Raw genomic sequence first — 21495 nt, 5'->3', positions numbered from 1 at the left:
ATGCGAACCAAGATGTGGCGGCTGTCGCTGTAGAAACTGCCAGCCAGGAGGCAAAGCAGTGACTCTTGCTGAGGAGAAGGAGTTATGTCAAAGTGACAATCAAAGCAAGGAACCCGCATTGGCACGCTAGATATCCTTGGCTGGGAGATCCTGCTTCCCTGCCAAACAACAAAAGAACAGTTGAGGCTACATTCCTTAGAACTGAGAAGCAGTTGGCCAAAAGAACCAGAGTGGAAGATTGCTTATGCTGCTCATGTACATGATATGGTGGAAAGAAAGGCTGCAACAAAGTTGTCCAGAAACAGAATTCTCAGCTGGACTGGGCCGGTCTGGTACGCGAGTCACCTCATAGCTCCTAGCCCACACTCAGTCACGACCCCAGTGAGACTTGTGTGGAACAGAAGCCAAAAGTTCAGAGGAGTGAGTTTAAATGATCTGCTGATGAAAGGTTCGGATGTCCTCAATCAGATCTGTGCTGTCCTCAAGTTTCGGAGTGGAGTGTATGCTGCTTTGGGGGACATAAAAAAAAGATGTATAACTGTGTGGCTGGAGGACAAAGAGTTGCATCTGCATAAATTTCTCTGCCGAGATTCAAACGATGCGGACTTGGAGGAGTATTCGATCACAAGGGTGAATATTGGCGATAAACCAGCAGGGTGCATTGCACAGCTTGCAATGCCCGAAACTGCTGACTTTCCTCCTTTCATCCATCTCAAAGAGGAACGTCAGGTTCATTGACAGCTACATTGACGACATCCTCACATCCCACAAAAACCTTGATCAGCTGAAGACAATCACTGAAAATGTGGAGAAAATCCTCAAAGCTGGAAGGTTTGAGCTCAAGCCCTGAATTTTTTCTGGGCAAAAAGGGAGGAACGAAAGCAACAACAAGCTGAAGGAGGCCAAGATAAAGTCTGTGGCCCTGCCAAATCAAATGCATGATGAGGACAATAAAGCACTCAGTCTAGGGTATCTGATGGAGAAGGACAAGCTTCATGTTATGGCCGGAGTCAACTTCTCAAAGAAAGAAAGAAAAAGATGAGACTTGGCCAAGACCTCCATTACGATCAAGTAAGAGACCAAACACCAAACCCGCTGACGCGACGAGAACTTCTTAGCCAAGTGTCAGGGCTCTATGACGCGGTCGGGCTGGTGACTCTTATGAAGCAAAAAGGAGCTTATACTAGTGAGATGGGCATTCCAAGAGGCGAAGCAGGAAAGTTGTCCAGTCAAGGACTCGTGGGACATAGCTCTCTCGCACGGCTTAAGAGAGGATGCAATTCAGCTTTTGGGGGAGTACATCTAACTTGGTAAAGTCAAGTTCACCAGAGCCTTAACTCCACCGTGCTATACTGGAAAACCTGTGGCAATCACATTCTCCGACGGAAGCGAGCATGGCTGCATGACCTGCAAGAAGGCAAGAGCAAGAAAATGCCAGCAAGTAATGGGTGACTTGCCACCAGAAAGAACTGCACCTGCTGTGCCCTTTGAATTCACGACAGTTGATCTCTTTGGCACCTACCAAGTAAAAGGTGACATCAAGAAGAGAGTCACATTAAAGGTCTGGGGGGATGTCTTCTGCTGTATGGCCAGTAGGGCAATCCACACAGAACTGGTGAATACCCTATCCACCGTAGGGTCTCTGATGGCCTACCAAAGGTTTATGGCAATGAGGGGGCACCCTAAAAAGATTTGATCAGACCATGGCACAAATTTCATTGGAGCAAAGCCAGTCCTCGAGAAACTGTACAGATATTTGGACAGTCTGAACAAAGCAGCCTTGGGGGAACTGGCAGCAAAAATATGGAACTGAGTGGATATGGAAGGTTCATCCAGCTGATTCACCACGCAGAAATGGCGCTGCAGAAGCTGCAGTGCGTGTTGTAAAGAGAGCACTACAAGGCCTTAGAAAAGAGTCTGGGCTGACTTATAGTGAGTTCCAAACAACTCTTCAAATAGCAGCCAGCCTAGCAAATGACCGTCTGATTGATGCCAGTGTGCAAAGCCTAGATAGAGGGCTGCATTCAATATGTTTTACTAAACACGCTGCTGCTTGGTCGAGCATCTCCAAGTGGGGAATTAAAACATTCAACTTTTCCAGCTACCCATACAAGAGGCTGAGAGCAATGCAAGCGGAAGTGAACAAATTCTGGAGTCTCTGGAGTCAACTAGCTGGCCCCAACCTGTTTGTAAGAAGCAAATTGCATACGACAGAGAGGAACTTCGCTGTTGGAGACATCGTTTGGCGAAGTGACCAGAATGCGCTCAGAGGTCAGTTCAAGCTTGGCAGAGTTGTCAGCACCAATCCAGACACCAAAAGCATTGTGAGGGACGTTAACATCAGGATCTTTCCCAGCTACAGTGTGTCTGTGGTAAGAGCTCAGAAAGCAAAAATCAACCAATCTGCCTCTGATGGACAGTAGGAGAAGATCCAACTATCCTCCACAGAGACGTCAGGCGGCTCGTCGTCTTGTTACCAATTGAACAGATAGACAGCCAAGTCGGGACATTATCTTGAATGTTTCATGAACTTTGTGCAAAGACTAAAAAGTTTGCCTTTAAAGTAGGCGCCCTTCTCTAAGCTTCCATTTAGGAACGCCGAGTGGGAAGTGGGAAGTCAAACCAGTGGACTCAAACATTCTTTTAATTTTATAGAGAATGATAGAGATTCAAATAAATAAAAATGAACAGTTTAAGTATATTAACGTAATATTAAGTTTATTTGATATGAATAAAAGTAGAAATTAAAATTATACAAATAAAGAACGGAGAGAATGTAGAAAGTAAATGAATCTTGTAAGATAATTTTCAGATTGACAGGAGCAGACCACCTGTTGCAACCCAGAGCATTTAAGGAGTGGCACCGTTGGTGTCACGTTAAAATAAGCCCTACAGTTAGCATAGCGCTAGCTAGCAGCACCGTGTTGCACTCTTAAGTATCGCTGACAATTGTGGAGTGATCGGCGTGCAGGGCAAGCTTTCAAAAGTTGACAACACAGACGGTTTTTCACCTAATGGTCACCTAATGATCAATGCCTTGGAAAAAATAAAAGTAAGAAAAGGAAAACTTGTTATTGAGTGAAACCTATTTGGAATCTTCAAGTGAATGCTTGTCTCTCTTTCAAGTTGGAGAAACTGCAATTAAATCAAATAACTTGACAATTGGAGCCAATCATTGCTGTCCAGTCATCGGTGGCCTTGGTCACATATACAGTTTGTTTTACTATGTGAATGGATTGATAGTTTGTATTTTTTATTTTTTTTTTGCGCTCCTGTTTTGCCATTGTTTCTCCTTCTCTGTTATTTGTGTTATGGTTTTGCTTTATTGGACTTGTATATATTGGGTTTTGTTTTTCCCTTCTTTTCTTTTTTTTGCCGTATTGTTAAGGTGGGCCTGTCCTCCGAAAAAACAGCATTTTTCCAAACGTGTTTTATGAAGGTTTCCCTTATTCCGTGGCTAGGGTGGGTAGCTGGATAGTGTTTCACCTTGTCTTTCCTCTATTCTTATTTTTAGTGGATCAATATATGATCAAAAGGGGGGAATGTTATGGAAAATAATTATTCAGTACATATTAACATACGTTTATATATAATGGCTATTTTTACAATTTTTTTCAGAATATTTTCGGTGGCCAAAAATTTGGTGCATCCCTAGTATATCAGCCATTCCCACACCATGTTAATACTTGGGCGAGCCGCCCAAGTAAACTGGCCGCCTCCCAAAAAGTTTTCTAGAAAATGTACCGTGGTTTCAAGACTTCAAGGCAAAATATTCTTATGTGTGCACCGAGTTCCGGAGACGTTTTCCTTCAAGACCCCTCGGGGTAAATTTTGCTGTTGCCAACACACCTTTCTGACTGGTTGGCTGACGGACGGAGCGGAGAAGGCAGAAGAGAAATGCAGCTCTATGTAATCGAATGTGGAGATGGAACGAGAAGGTGAATAAAAGGAGAAAATAAAACGCCAAATTGCAGTGTGACCTCCTGTCTCCTGTACTGCATTTCGTCTACCGTGTTTGGACCCTACCTTTATGGCGACATGCAGCCGCCGGGCGCTATTTGCGGAGACGATTCTAACACCGGCCGAGACCGAGCAGGAACGCATAACAAAATATCGCCGGTATTTGCATTGTGCAAAACAACATCAGTTTGAAACTTCGGAAAATGGCATCAGCTAAGTGACATGCTTACGAGGCACAATTTAAACTGCAAGCTATCACTTACGCGGTTGTACATGGGAATAGAGCAGTCGCAAGATAATTCCACATCAATAAATCCATGATTCGGAAGGGGAAAAAAGCAAGAAAAACGAAGTTGGGGCCTGCCATCATTCCGGGAGGATTAACAAAGGAACTCCAACTGGTCATTGAAACTGGGCTTTGAAAGTAAAGTTGCGAGAAGCATGGGAGCAATCAATGAGAGAAGGCAAATACACTGGCTGGACAAGGTACGCCACAGTATGTGAATGGATTGTGAACGTCTGGATAAAAGTGTCTGATATTTTTCATTGTTTTGCTTTCTTCTCTGTAAGGCAAAGCATTATTAACTCTTTGACTGCCAGACGTTTTCAGAAAAGGGATGCCGCCAGTGCCAGCCGATTTAAGCATTTTGACTGATCTTTCAAGGTCCACAGAAAATGTTGTGTTTGGACTATGGAAACACACATACTACCAAATGAAAGATTGAACTCTCATCTTTCATCAGAAAAAAAAGTTTGTTTCTACCTTATTCCGATTTTCAGTAATCAACAATAGAAAATGTTTAGTTTCACCGAAATGCTCTGTTTTGAAACAAAAAACGGAGACGTTTTTGTGAAACGATGTTATTTCATGCACTCTAGTGAATTGTACACTTCTTTTTGTCCATGAATGATGCCACAAACACCTAAATAGTGCTTTACTTCTGTAAAACACTACCACCAACAATGAAAAAGTTTTTTTTGTTTTTAGATTGCAAAATACGTTTATTTCCATTCAACAGTGTAACAATTTGACAAAATAATTTCGGAAACTATTTAGAAATGTGTGCAACTGTGGTACTATTTACAATTGTGTGGATGTTTCAAATACAGTTTTTCTTTTTGTAACACTCCCCTGCGTGCAAGGAGACGGAGCAGGATTTGCACAACAGATTCGTTTCACTGCGATTGCCCCTTTCGCGTGCAGACGTTACACTTTCTTGACGGCCTTTTTTTCCGGGGAATATCAAGTACCAGACTGTACCCACTCCTCCGATGAATATGCATTGGACTCGGGGTACTCTTCATCGTCCGATTGAACGTCCGCCTGTGCAGAAGTGCTCGGTTGTGCGCCGCATTTTCCGGTGTTAGCATCGCTCGCCGGTGAGGCTTTATGACGCGGTCATAGCCGCCGCGTCAACGCTTCCAACTTCGGCGTCAATGCTTCCAACTTCGGTGTCAACCCCGGAGCCACAATCATCATCATCGTCGTCATCACTGTGCTCTTTAGCATTGGTCGATGAGCTGCTTGCAACCGGTCGCCATTGTTCGCTTCCTCAGCCATCTAGCTCCGCCTCACGTCTTCTACTGCCGCGTCAACGCTTCCAACCTCGGAGTCACCATCATCATCATCGATGATGATCATCGTCGTCATCAATGTGCTCTTTAGCACTGGTCGATGCTTTTCGTCTTTGAAAAAAATGCTCAAGCGTGAGCTGCTTGCAACCGGTCGCCATTTTCGCTAACTAGATCTGCTTGAAACTTTCACCACAGCTGGCCAAGGCTTTCCTCCACCCGTTTCAAAAAAAATAATTAAAAAAAATGGAGAATGTCTTTTAACGTCCTTGGCGGCCCTCCGTAGGTTTTTACTAAACGTCATTTAACGTCCTTGGCAGTAAAAGAGTTAATTTTGGCCAGAATTATCCCATAATATTTTCTCTTTAACCACCGCGAAGCACTTTATGCTCGCAGTTTGTGCTTTGGGATTGTGTATTCACGTCCAATCCGTCCCGATCCAGTTTTTTTTCCCACTTACAATCCGATATGACAGAATTATTTTATTTGTATTATTATTTTAATATAAAGTAAGTAAAAACAATATGGAGTCAATGAGTAATGTTACAACAACATTTTTACTGTGAAAATTCACTAGAATGCACGATATTAAGTGCAAAATGGCACTATTTTTTTCCGGAAAGGGGTGTGGGGGGCTTGTACACCCCTACCCCTCAACATTTCAAATCTGTGGGAAACACCGTATATCCTGTTCTTTTTGCATGTTATTTTCTAGTTTCCTGTATCCACTGCTGAAACAATGAAAATGTCCTAATTAAAACTATAACAACAAAAACACTTGAGAAAGTTGAAGGTTAAATTAACACTACCTGATTGAGAGGATGATCTTTCTTTCCATTGAATATTTTTACATTTGATTTGGTTTTGACGCTCCTTTCTCAGTCTTTCAAGTCTTTGGGCTGAAAAAAAGGAGCACAGATACAAAATTTCAGTCAGACTAAAAATGACCCCCCAAAAAAAGAATGTTATGTTACTAAAAACAAGCATTGCATTGCATAAATAACAACTGAAATGTGCTTAAAACACAATGAATCTTCAAGTGGACCATCCCTCTTATCTTACCAGCAGCCCCGGGTTTCTCATGGCTATCTTGTTGGAGCCCTAATAAAACAGCCACAACATATCAATTCTTAAATCCAGTTTGAAAGGATTGCAGCTATCTGACTAGAAATACACATCTTGACCAATGTTTCACCAATTTTACAATAAGAATCCAGAGAGCCCAAACTAAACATTCTGTCTACCTTTAAATTCACCAACCCCAAATGAATTTAACCATCCAAAAAAGAACTAAAAAATAAACTACGGAGCCCCTCTGGTGCCAGGGTATGAAAATTTTTTTTTTTGCTAATCTGTACCTACAATTTTGTAATCTGTACCCACAGTTTACAAATATGTACCCACAGTTTAGTAATATGTACCCACAGTTTAGTAATCTGTACCCACAATTTAGGCCGTCAAATAAGAAACAAAGAAGAACACAAAAAGAAGAAACGGTAGCACTCTGCTAAAATTGCCATAAAGTGAATAAAAGAAGAAATGCAAGGTGATTCTTTGAGCATACCCCACCGACCTAAACAGATTGGTCGGAACAGGAAGGCCCGCGGCAGCCGGCAGACTCAAATTGTGACATTTATTTTAGCTTGCGCAACATAGCTACTAATGCTAACATGTAATGTGTAGTGCGCACGAGCCATGAAGCCCTCTGGCTCTCGCCATAGATCCTTCAATATCGGCAAATGTATACAGTATTCAGTTTAGCTTCCACAAGCGCTCCGTCTGGCGGGAGATATTGGTAAATTTGATGTGAGGATTAGTTATGTATTCTACAAACGATGGATAACTCAAATGAGCAGTGACGATTAAGTTGGCTCTAGCGTTGCACTCCCCGTCTATCAGCCTATATTATGAAACCTAAACCGCAATTGCATTTTCTGGCCTGAAGATGGATAGTGTTTTCACAGTTTTGCGTTGGTAAAGACACTGGTTTCCTCGTTGCCTACAGTTTTAAAAAACACTGATTTTAACCTGTATCAATTCCACAAAATCAAAATGGCATGGAGTTTCTCACCTGTTTCACACTCAACACTACTCCAGTTTTCAAATACAGTAAATCAAACTTGTATCGATGCATTAGAGTGTAACCCTAACCCGACGTGCTTAACTGTGGGTACAGATTGCTAAAACTGTAGGTAGATTCGTAAACTGTAGGTACAGATTAGTAAACTGTGGGAACAGATTAGTAAACTGAGGGAACAGATTAGTAAATTGTGGGAACAGATTAGTAAATTGTGGGAACGGATTAGTAAACTGTGGGTACAGATTGTGAAACTGGGTACAGATTAGCAAAAAATAATAATAATTCATACCCTGGCACCTTAATAAACACCCCCAAAAAAAAACACCAGCAAAAACCAAAAGCAATTAATTAAACTCATTTAAACCCATCACACCACAACAGCATAAAATGCTACTAGATGTTAATGTCAAGCAAAAAATTTCTGCAATCATTTCTCCACAACTATTATTGCTTATTAACAGTACTTTTGATGATTCACTGCTTGATTACCAGTTAAACTTTTGTGTTGCAAAAATGTGGTCAAATGTTTACATAGAGTCTGGCAGTTATTCGGAATGATAATTGTGCAAATATATATTTGAACTTTACTTTTACATTAGTTGTTTGAAATTTTGTTTTGACAAAATGTTTCTGGTGTGTTTATCAATTTTTAAGATTAGTGAACTTGTGATGTCCCTAAAGATGGCGAAGTAATGATGGTATATGTTTGGGATCACAGTGTAAAAAATCTTGGTTTTCGAAATACTATATGACGGGGGCGGAGCATCAAATTGTGTGTATCATATTTACTTCGCCATGAAAGGGGAAATGCTTAACTCCCCGGTCTCTTTTTCTTCTGGCTTTTCCCTTCAGGGGTTGCCACAGAGAATCAGTTGTCTTCATCTAACCCTGTCCTCAGCATCCTCTGCTTTCACACCAACTAGCTTCATGTCCACTTTAACTACATCCATAGACCTCCTCTTTGGTCTTCCTCTAGACGTCCTGCCTGGCATTTGGAAACTCAGCATCCTTCTGCCAATATATCTCTCCTCTGGACATGTCCAAACCATCTCAGTCTAGCCTCTCTGACTTTAACTCTAAAGTCTCTAACGTGCCGTCCCTCTAATGTACTCATTCCTGATTCTATCCATCCTGGTCACTCCCAAAGAGAACCTCAGCATCTTCATCTCTGCCACCTCCAGCTCTGCCTACTGCCTTTTCCTCAGTGGCACTGTCTACAGAGAACAACATTGCTGGTCTCACCACAGTTTTATAAACCTTTCCTTTCATTTCAGCTGAAACTCTTCTATCACACATCACACCTGAAACTTTTCTCCACCCGTTCCAGCCTGCCTGCACATGCTTATTCACTTATTTTCCACACTCTCCACTCTGGACTGTTGAACCTAAATACTTAAACTCCTCCACCTTCTTGGTTTCTTCTCCCTGTAACCTCACTCTTCCACTTGGGTACCTCTCATTCACACACAGATACGCCGTCTTGCTACGGCTAACCTCCATTCCCCTCCTTTCCAGGCCAAACCTCCACACTTCTTGCTTCTCCTCCACCTGTTTCCTGTTCTCACTACAGATCACAATGTCATCTGCAAACATCATAGTCCATGGAGATTCCTGTCTAACCTCGTTTGTGATCCTGTCATTTACCATAGCAAACAAGAAGGGGCTCAGGGCTGATCCCTGATGTAGTCCCACCTCCACTTTGAACTCCTCCATCAGACCTACAGCACACCCCACCACTATCTAACAGTCCTCATACATGTCCAGCACCACTTAAACATACTTCCCAGACTCCCATACTCCAGACTTCCTCATACAAAACCACAGTTCCTCTTTGGGCACCCTGTCATAAGCTTTCGCCAGATCTACAAAGACACAATGCAGCTCCTTCTGACCTTCTCTATCAACATCCTCAAAGCAAATACTGCATCTGTGGTCCTTTGTTTTTAGCATGAAACCATACTGCTGCTCACAAATGTTCACCTCTGCCCTCAGTCTAGCTTCACCTACTCTTTCCTATAGCTTCATTGTGTGGCTCATTAGCTTTATTCCTCTGCAGTTGCCACAACTCTGTATGTCTCCCTTATTCTTAAAAATGGGCACCAGCACACTTCTCCATTTGTCAGGCATATTCTCACTATCTAAGATCCTGTTGAACAACCCAGTCAGAAATTCTACTGCTACCTCTCGTAGACACTTCCATACCTCCACAGGTATATCATTAGGACCTAGTGCGTTTCCACTCTTCATCCTCTTCAATGCACTTCTCACTTCATCCTTACTAATCTTTGCTACTTCCTGGTCCACAACAGTCATTTTCCTCATTCATCAACTATTCAAAGTACTCTTTCCATCTTCCCATCCCACTGCTGGCATCTGTCAACAATATTCAGTTATAAATATAGCGCCACCTAGCCCTTGGGGGTGGGGGGGGGGGGGGGTGTCACATAAGGTGTTTTGTCCAAAATTTGGATACTCTTTGTAAGTGTGATGACTAAGTCATTTATGAATATTTATAATATATGAGTCCACCACTCAAAATGTTCAGTGGCATCAGACCTATCCATACATATGTACTTTTTATTTATTTATTTTTGATGCCCTCTAATAAAAGCATATATACTTTTAAAAAATGCCAGCGGGGGAAACTCATTGCCCAAAAAATTAAAAAATAAAATAACGTTTTAGGGTCTTATCACTGACCAAAAAGCTTTACACACTCATCACACCTGGCAACAAAAATAAAAACAATCCATATGTAAAGGTATATTATGCAATTTTCAAATAAATTTGGCTTTGAATGTACCTGTACCCACCCCAACATACCTGAGGCAATGTGTGTGAAGTGCCTTGCCCAAGGACACAACGACTTGGGGAGAGCAGGGATCGAACAGCTGACCTTCTGGTTACTGAACGACCGTCTCTACACCCTGAGCCACTTACTTTTACATATCAGAAGAAAAGAAAAAAGGTAACTACTTACTTTTACAAAGCAGTAACTCCATTGCTAACGGAATTACTTTTTATAAGAAGTAATTTGTAACTATAATTACCTTTTTAGGGTAAAATGCCCAACACTGCTGACCATTTGACAATTATTTAGCGCAAAGAAAACATGCATTGCACTAGTCCATCAATAGCACAACGTTTGGTTTCCATTTCATTGTTGTCCCTATGAAGTGCCAGTAGCATATGCAAAGTTTCTAATCTTTTCACGTTAGGCCAAATATGTCTGGGATTATTCATTCATTCATTAAAAATTAAGGATCTAATTTTCAGATTCATGCTCTGTCAAGTAGAACATAATATTCATGGTATCTCTAGGAGCTTCTGAAATTAGACTTGTCAAGGCAAGAGAGAATGATATTTTTATCAGTATAGTGTTCCCTCACTTGTTGAGGGTATTCCGCTTGTTAGATATTGTAGCATTTTTAATTCTTTAATTAACCATTGTTACACACTATGAACATCCCAATTCTTTATATTAACCTTGTCGAAATGTTTTGTGTCCTGAGCAGAGCAGAAGGTGTTGATCTCGGTATGGTCTGACCTTGGGCTGGTGCACATTGATTGGTCCAAAATTCCTTGTTTTACTTTGTACACGCACATTTCGGTCTTGAAAACAAAATTTGCTTTGAAATAACACACACACACACTCTTTACTTTCTTCATCAGTCACGGCCACCGTAAATTTGGTTCAACTTGTTTGTGAGATTTTGTTATGGGGAAAAATAGAACCTTCAACTATATAACATATTCAGTCCCGAACACACACCCAAATCTGACCTTGTTTACGCCATCTGCTCTGGAAAAGTACTCAGAGATATGTTTTGTCTACAAATAAAAGAGAGGAGGTCCTTAAACTATAAAAGCCGTTCGACACCCGGAAGAAGCACATTTGATGCTCTGAATCCCACGATGTTTAAGTGATGATAGAGGCTGTTATCTGTCCAGAGATCTCAGATTGATTAAAAAATCATTTTTGCAAAGGTGTATTTTTCTTACATTAAATCTATCTTCATTTTTGGAACACGCAAAGAGGACAAAATTCCTTAATTCCTTCAAAATGGTGACTCCCGACGTAGCGACGTTTTGCAGCGGGGCGTTCAAGGACGGGCAGAATTCCCCGGCCACATATTAATCACGGTGAGTGGACACTTTATCCACGTTTTAGGAGTTCTGTCTGTCTGAGAACGCTGCGGCTGATAAATTTGTCTTGCAAAATTATTGAGGATGGAGTTTGTGTAAGAAAAATAGTGATAAATTTTGAAATCGTTTGGTTGGACGTGAAGTCCCAGATTTCGGATTTTGCCACGGTATTTGAAGTATACACTAGTGGTGATGTAGCGCTATTTGCGGAAATGCTGTCACGTTGTACGCGATCGTTTTGTAGTCAGTTTTGAGAAACATTTTGTTTTTACAAGACGAGGGATGCATGGAAGATTGGCATAATTTCCTTGTATAATAAAAGACGTTGAGTTGTACGCAATTGCTTTGTAGTCAGTTTTGAGGGACATTTTCTATTCTTACAAGACGAGAGATGCTTGGGAAATTGACATAAATTCCTTGCATAAAATAGAAGCTGAAGTGGAAAACAGCCTTGTTCACGCAGGCGAGAGGCACTTTTGGATAATTTGTTTTAAAGGTCCTTGTGCAAGGAACGCAGTTTGTTAGACGCAAACGGGAGGTTCTCGGATGAAATTGCGGAGGAACTACGAAATATACAGCGGAATTGTACTGCCCTGATTGACGTCGTTAAGATCCGAGAACATATATTCAGCTTTGGTAGTCAGGTTGGCAATAAGCGGAGTTGATACGCCGTTTTGTGATCAATCGTGAGGTCCTTGGATGATTGAATATGGATATTCATGGACAGATCTGTTCAGCTGACAGATAACAGAAAGATGAATGCGCAGATGAGGATATATTACCAGACATTGGTACGTAACGTTACGAGGGGTTTCTGCACAATTGAATCGAGTAATTGTGAACAGACAGGCTATATTAGTCGAGAGACTGCTTCGTAATTGACTTAAAGCGGTATTTATTATTTTGAGAGAAGATCATGATATTTGTTGTGTATTATTTGTATGTGGTAGAATAGTCGACGTCATTGTTATCGTCTTTACGGGGGCGCAAAGAGATATTTTGTTGATATTCGTTTGTTTGTATGCCGTCTTGTCGGTGAAGAAAATCTGACGTCACGGTAAAATCTTAAAGTGACCGCGATGAAATAAGGTGTTGACTAATTCTGTTATAAGTGAGACGTCACTGTATTTATAAATATTAATACGACTTAACATCAATATAATATAATATAATAAGCTATAAAATACGGGCAGCAATAATTAATAGAAAGTATGGACACTATTTGAGAACTACAAAAATGGTTTGAGCCGAATGCCGCGTCATGAGGCGACATGGAGTTGTGAGCGCATGCGCATTTGCGATCGGGGAAATGCCCAGTAGACATATCCGGGTTTTGAAAAACTAATAAAATGGATGTACGATTGCGGTGGAATAAATCTTATGGCGCCGTTATAAGCTACGGTAAGTTAATTCTATTGATGGAGGATGTTGAGGCTCGCGCCGCCGGGCGTTCGACGTAAAAATACGAGATATAAGAACGCGTTTACGAGTGGAATAAAAACGACACATAATCGTGTATTTTTGGATAAGATAATGAATAATGCTAGAATACTAGCTTTAGGTATTTTTGCGAAGTTATAACCATTTATATAACTTTGAATAAATTAATAATGTTTGGCTACGGCGCGGTTTTATTCTGAAGGACTAAAAGACTTGACCTGATATTATTCCGCTAGACGGAACTAGAGCTTCCGTGTTAGATACTACCGTTAAGATAATGATATAAAATATATTTAATATTGAACGACGGGACTTAATTATATTGTGAAAAAGGTTAGTTTATTCTAATGAGATGTGTCATTTGTTCGGTGGTTTTGGGGGCGGCAGTTTAACTTTGAATGTGCGTACACGGCGACCGCCCGTTAATAATGTTATGAGTGTATGTAATATTTATATAGAGGAATATCCCGGACGTAACTTTAAGAAAAGTGTATTAAATGATGATTAATGCTGTAATATTGACTTTCGATTGTTTCATACAAACAGCTCGTATGATTTTGAATTTACGTAATAAAGAATGAAACCGTTTAATAACGCTGAACGGGATAAATTAATTAGACGGTAAAAATACTAATAAAATTTCTAACGCTAAAACCCGCAAGTGTCTGCGTTAAATAATTGAACGACATTATATAAATTGTTGCCGTAACTGATTTTATAAGCCCCTTATATAAATTTCTTAAGCACTAATGTTGAATACTTAATCTGGCTTCACGAGTGCAAATACGTCATATTTAAAATTATGTTTGATATAAAACGAACGAATATTAATACACAAATAACATAGAGAGGTATAGTTTTAAGATATTATAAAATTTCAATGCATATATGATGCTTATTGAACATAAATAACTTTGACTGATTGTAGTTGCTATGACTCTAGCTGACCGCCAGGTGTCATCCTTTTATAAATTAATGACGCAGGTCAGTTTGAAAATTTTAGTTGCTGTGACTCATTCTGATCGCCAGGTGTCACCCTTTTTCAAATTAAAAATGCCAAAGGCCAATCAACCTTTGTAATGAGGTAAAATAAAATGTTTTTATAAAAGGAAGATGTTAATTGTGTGATTGTTAATCTGCTTTTAAAGTTTAATGAGAAAATATATATGTAACTTTTTTGGATTATCTTTAGATTAAATAGTTTAGTCTCTACTCTCCTATTTTAATAATAATAATAATAATAATAATAATAACTAAAAACAAATAACTTGGATGGCGACTAATGTGGAATAATTCTTTATATAGTTGATTGTTTTTCCCTTATGATTTTTCTTGTATGCGAGAACATTATTTAACCTTGAAATATCTTTTCAGAAGCAGCTATCACCCATTAGAAGGAGTGGAGACGACAAATTCCTTATCTGCCGTCCTGGGGATGAAGTAATGTGTTAATTATAATTTAAAAAGGAGTTTTTTCCCATGTTTATAAATAGAAAAATAATTTTAATCTCTCCTGAATATATTTAACCTTTGAATTCGACATTTGAAGTCTCATTTCAGAATTGAACTACGATACTCTGGAAGATTGGACCGTTTCATGGGGAAGCTATCTGGAAGAATCACATTTTTGACATAATTTGAGGCGCTATGTAATTAAAAAATCATTCCTGCTTTGATGTTTGACCAAAGGCTGACTACGGGCTGCGACCTCCATTGAGAAAACATTAATTGAAAACTACACACTTATTAATTTACTATATTTGTAAATTGTTAGAGTATATCTGTCCTATCTTATCCTAAGTATTATTTATGAAGGTATGCAAAACCTATTAAATTAAATATTGTAAACCATAACAAATATTGACATATAATTACCAATTATTTAAAATTGTAAACTTTCATTGTTTTAATAATTTTTATTTATTCATTTTTTTTTTTAAATTTAAGAAAGAAAAAAATTCCCAAGATTTTATTTTTTTAATCTCTTTGAAATAAAGAAAGTTTTTGTTTTTAATATTTACTGACATGTTATAACCTAAATACTGTTGGGGCAGATTTTAATGTTTTCAGTCGAGTGAGGATTATTGGTCAGGGGTCATTATTTCAAAACAAAGTCAACTGGCGGGACACAGATCTCTTCAAAACAAAACCCCCACCAACAAAGAAACTGCAAATGCTACCACCAGCAGAGGGACGAGGTGCGGCCATCCCCTGATCAGCACTCCACCTGCTTGGGCTGCCACCTGATGGAGAGCAGAGGTTCCTGGCGCCACCTGGTGGAAAGTTTCCACAATGACTGCACCCTGAACTCATATACAAATGTGATAAAACAAAACTGCTCCACTACCCAATGCACACAATGACTGCACCCTGAACTCACATGCAAAAGTCTTAAATGAAAAACTGCTCCAATGCTTCCTTAATGCATTCCTGCGTCCAGAACTGTCCTATGAAAAACTGCTCCACTACGACGGTGACTCACCCCCACCAACAATGCTTTCTTGAGTTAGTGATACCAAACCATATGATGTGATACTGACTGTTTACACTGGTATCTATATTTTGACAGATATAAGGTGATAACATTTACAGTAAAACATTTCGTAAATATAACGAACTGATTGACAACACTATATACACACAGATTTATTATATTTTGAAACTTTTGATGTCTATTCTGTTTTGATCTGATTTGTTTATCTCTGTCTATTTTAAAAACAGTCAGCTTTTTGGACAAACATCAACAAGGGGGACTAGCAACCTTAATGGTAACATTAAAACTAAGGGCAACTTTATGTATCAATATTTGATGATTGGCTGAAAACTGAGATTCTTTGTAAAATTCATTAAGGTTAGGCTACAATATTTTTATAGTACAAAAGATAATACTGGTAAATTTCGTCTGGTTTCAGAAATTGAAAACAGCTAATGTGAATACAGATAAGATACAATTTATTTCAATCTTAATTATTATATTTTACTTTCGTTAAATTTGGTCTTCTAATATTTTCCCAAATTCTCTTTTGAAATTTAAATAGTTGCTTGAGACGCATTGTCGAATTTACTGGTTAAATGTAAAATTTTCCCCTCTTTTTAAACAGAAACGCAAGCAAAATTTATTTACTGCAAAACTTTATATTTTAGTCTGAAAAATTCTCTAAGCGATTTTTTCAGATGGGGGAATTATTGGTCGGTCTGGGTATATCGTTGTGAAGGACACAAACAGTCCATGTTGAATTAAATAAATATAAAATTAAAAGTTAGTCTTAATGTGATAATTATAGATAGTCCGTGAGAATGAATTTTACAGGAGGACAATTGGGGATTTCCTTGACCATGGAGAAGGAGTAAGTTTTGGCAGAGACGGCGAAAATAAGGTGAATATGTTCCATTTCTATTTTTCCCTGGAGCCCTGGGGTTAGATGTTATTTTTTGATTTTATTTGTTGCCGAAAGTTGCATTTATTTAATGGCTGGGAGCACATTCATGCTGTATCTATAACAGTAAATATTATAATAAAACATTTCAATAATCATTATATTCTGTAAACAAAATTGGCCTCGTCAGATTTGAATTGGCTAAGATTTTCATTTTTTGCATTAATGAATGTGCTTAGGTCATTAAAGTCAGCCGAAGGCTGGATCCTAATTGAATGTCACAACAAACAGATTTTTTTCCCACAGGACAGGCCTACAGAACTTTACTAACATTTACTAACTCCTAACTAATAACACTACCAAAATGCTCTTTCAAAAAGAAGGGATGTGAATAAATGTTTATTAGTGACTAAATGAAAATATTTTGCACCCAGATGAGGTGATGAAAAGGTCAATCTAGTCCAGTCCACGGGGCACCTGGTTCCACATCTTGCCTATTAGACCAGCCGGAGGTCCGCCCTCTACTCAACCCCCACCTTCAGGAGCCAGCCACCAGCAGGAGCCAACTGAGAAACCAATCAACTGCTCCAGCCACCTGACGAATCAACAGAGAAACCAGTCAGCTGCTCCAGTGACCAGACGTGCCAGCTGAGAGGCCATTCAACTGCTTCCAGTTTCCACCAGACGACCTGAGGATTACCCAATGGAGATAGGAGGAATGTGTCCCTTTTCCGGGCGTTCCACAAAGAATGAGTCACACCTTGGGCCCGGTGATCATCTCTGGCAGTTGATGTGGGTTCTAAAAAAGCTGAAGGATCCATCCATCCATCCATTCCCTTGACGGCTTGTTCTCACAAGGATTGTGAGGGTACTGGAGCCTATCCCAACTGGCTTCGGGCAGTAGGCGGGGTGCAACCTGAACAGGTTGCCAGCCAATCGCAAAGCTGAAGGACTCGGTTTAAAAAAAACAAAAGCAAGAACAAAAACGGAACTGACAAACGTCAACAAAAACTTCCCTAGCCCAAACGACAACAAGTCTTCAATCGCGTCTCCAATTGCACGTACATAATGACACTCTTTCTCATACTGACTGTCATGCCAATTTGCTATTTCTGGGATCCCCCACCACAATTTTTAACATAATCACAACACACTGTCTTCATATATGATATGCTTATTTTACTGAAAAAAAAGAGAAAAACACACACAAAAAAAAAAAATCTTTTAATGAATCACATTGTTTTGACATATGACTGACCTCTCCTGCTAAAAATAATGTTTTTTTTTCCCTTTTATTCTACTGTTGCACCTGCCATTGCGATGATGAGGATCCCGCTGGAACCTTTGGTAAAAATGTTTAAATATTTAGTTGTTGGGCTTTATTTAAAAAGCCCAAAGGAGGGACTGTTAGATATTGTAGCATTTTTAATTCTTCATTTTATTTTATTAACCATTGTTACACACTATGGACATCCCAATTCTTTATATTAACCTTGTCGAAATGTTTTGTGTCCTGAGCAGAGCAGAAGGTGTTGATCTCGGTATGGTCTGACCTTGGGCTGGTGCACATTGATTGGTCCAAAATTCCTTGTTTTATTTTGTACACGCACATTTCGGTCTTGAAAACAAAATTTGCTTTGAAATAACACACACACACACACACTCTTTACTTTCTTCATCAGTCACGGCCACCGTAAATTTGGTTCAACTTGTTTGTGAGATTTTGTTATGGGGAAAAATAGAACCTTCAACTATATAACATATTCAGTCCCGAACACACACCCAAATTTGACCTTGTTTACGCCATCTGCTCTGGAAAAGTACTCAGAGATATGTTTTGTCTACAAATAAAAGAGAGGAGGTCCTTAAACTATAAAAGCCGTTCGACACCCGGAAGAAGCACATTTGATGCTCTGAATCCCACGATGTTTAAGTGATGATAGAGGCTGTTATCTGTCCAGAGATCTCTGATTGATTAAAAAATCATTTTTGCAAAGGTGTATTTTTCTTACATTAAATCTATCTTCATTTTTGGAACACGCAAAGAGGACAAAATTCCTTAATTCCTTCACGCTCTACGCCCACCCGCGATTAGTGAATTTCCGCTAAGTAGAGGTCTTTTTTTTCCTTCTTCAATAACCACTAATACTGTCTGTCACCTTAGTGAGCTCTTCTTGCGTGTTGCGTTAACGAGCCTGTTGCAGTTAACTGCCTTCAATTAACTTGTTTTTCTACAAGACACACACATTGGCCTTACTGTGTAGGGTGTCATAGGTTCCAGAGTGTACAACTGTGATCTGTTCTAAAAATGGCTCACCAGTGATGGGGCACTGACTTGCTTCTTAAAAGAAGAAACCTTTCTAAAAAAAAATTTTTTAAACTTATAATGGTACTTAATTTACCAAATATTCTATATTTCTGTTAAGAAATGTAATATATTGTGTTAAATAAAAGCAAACTTTTTATTTTGTAAAAAAAAATTACACACAAAAAATAAAAAAAGCAGCATAAATTAGTCCGCATTAATTGAACTGCAAAGTAGTGAGGGACCACTGTAATATAATTTCTGCATGCTTTAACTGGAATCTGGGTTCACTTCAAGGGACTAAACACTGTCGATGACAGTTTAAACCCAGATTAGTCACACAAACCCTTCAAACAGTGCAAAGCAAGATCTCTGGGTGTCCTTGCACGCATCAGGGTTTTTCCTGCATTCAAAATTCGGCCGACTCCAGCTAATTTTTACGCCGCCCCAAGCCAGAGCGACTGATATCGCTCAACACAACACTCTAGCTATGTTGTTTGAGCTTGGCAGCAATGTATTTTTACTGCAGTTGCAGCGTTGCGCTACTATGGAGGTGCTACATCAACAGCAGTGCGCCGGAAAGCCAGCCTGAAGCAACTACCGAAGAAGAAACAGATCACGGAGCAACTCCATTGCACATTTCCATTTCCTGGTTTCAAGCGAAGCCTTTGCTTAAGTCATAAAAATACAGTATATACAAAAAACATAACAGTTTTACAACACTGAACTATATTTAAAATTTAATATGTACTAGTGCTTTAATTTTTGATAATTATAGTAAAAAAATAAAAAATAGCATGCACACACACTGCTGCCGGGTTGCAGCCGAGCCATCCACTTGAATGAGAGCCTGGAGCCTCGTCGCTCCCCCGGCCCATGGTCATGGCTCCAGCTTCAGGAATGGCGACTTGAGCATTTTAAACAGAAATAATTTGTTAAAAATAAAAGACAGGAGCTTAAAGGGACCTCTTTCAGAATGAATGACCAATACCCGAGAGAGATTAATGAGCAGTGAAAGTTTCCTATAATGAGATAAAATAGCAAGGAGAGTAAACGGACTATGATAGTCGTTGATAAGCTATACATCGATGGCCAACTATTCTGGAACCCCAACTCCACTCCCTGGCTGTTCTAATTGGCATTGGTGGAAATAAACTTTGTTTGATTATTAGATGTATACATATACTGTATATGTGGTTATAAAACCTAAAATATGAATACTCATTATGTTTAGGCTATATTACAAATATAATATTGATACATAACTATATCTAAAATATATTTAAACTAAAAAAATATCGCTTAGGTTACCAGTTACTGGTGTATTGTTTCATGTTTAATCCCCCGCTAATTTCCTTCACTTTCACCTCCCTCCCCGTTTTATCACTGTTATATTCACTTACACGTTACCTCATATTTTACACAAACTACATAATACAACTAACCACTTTGATTCTATCCTATAACATGCCAATATTAACAAATAGCCTATACAGATATATACACAGGACTGAGTCTTTATTGTTTGTATGCATAAATTAGTTCTGGTTTCCTGGAATGTTTGTGGCGCTCGCTCACAGGCAAAAAGAATACAAATTTTAGACCATCTCTTAAAATTAAAAGCAGATATTTGTCTCCTACAAGAAACCCACCTGCAAAAATCAGAAGAAAAATTACTTATTGATAAGAATTTTAGTCAAATGTACTCTGCCCCTTATAACAGTAGACAAAGAGGAGTCTGTATACTCATACATAAGAATTTATTATTTACTCTACTAAATAATACAGTTACAGACCCAGAGGGCCGATACATTATTATTCACGTGACTATATTTAATAAAATATATACATTTGGTAACTTATATGCCCCTAATAATGATGATCTGGCTTTTTTCCATGAATTTTTCTCTCAGCTGTTTGATTCAGCAGCGAACTCTACTATTATTATTGGAGGAGACTTTAACACAGTCGTAAATCCATTAATAGATCGTTCTTATAATACAACATGTATAAGGCGATTACAATCTACTAAAGTAATAGGTATATGGACGATTTTGGCCTCGTCAACATCTGGGGACTTAAAAACGCAACCAAGAAGGAATTTACCTTCTTTTCCGCTGTGCACCGGTCTTTTTCAATAATTGATTTTTTCTTACAAATAATTCTATTGCTGATAAAATTGTTACAAAAATACATCCTATTATTATTAGCGACCATGAACCAGTCTCCCTTACCCTACAAGTTGATTATACCTTTAAACCACCCCCGACATGGCGTTTTAACATCTCACTGCTTAATGCCGCAGAGTTTGACAAAATTATAAGAAGAGAGTGGGCAGACTTTTTGGAAATAAATGACTCTCCAGACTTATCTCCATCTCTTCTCTGGGAAGCGGTAATTAGAGGTAAAATGATATCATATTCATCTTATAAAAAGAAACAGGATCAAAAATTAGAAAAAGACTTGGAAGATAAGGTTAAACACTGACGGATGAGTAAGCAATAAACCTAAATAACCAAATATGGACTGACTTACAAAATACAAAAATAAAGTTAGACGATATGTTATCTAAAAAGACAGAGTTTATAATACAACAATTGAGATACAACAACTTT

At 39.0% G+C, this 21495-nt stretch overlaps 1 protein-coding gene across 7 annotated transcripts in view; it reads right to left on the bottom strand.

Moving 5' to 3' along the window:
* Positions 1 to 21495, bottom strand: part of mapkap1 (MAPK associated protein 1) — a 90877-nt gene that overhangs the window by 54605 nt on the left and 14777 nt on the right. For all 7 annotated transcript variants that reach the window (XM_077585664.1, XM_077585662.1, XM_077585658.1 and 4 more), the window contains one exon: positions 6342 to 6431. In XM_077585664.1, coding sequence (XP_077441790.1) covers positions 6342 to 6431 — 90 coding nt within the window. The remainder of the gene's footprint in view (positions 1 to 6341; positions 6432 to 21495) is intronic.

This window comes from Vanacampus margaritifer, chromosome 14 (assembly GCF_051991255.1).
Source record: "Vanacampus margaritifer isolate UIUO_Vmar chromosome 14, RoL_Vmar_1.0, whole genome shotgun sequence".
Taxonomy (NCBI): Eukaryota; Metazoa; Chordata; class Actinopteri; order Syngnathiformes; family Syngnathidae; genus Vanacampus; species Vanacampus margaritifer.
This window is presented reverse-complemented; position numbering and strand designations above follow the sequence as displayed.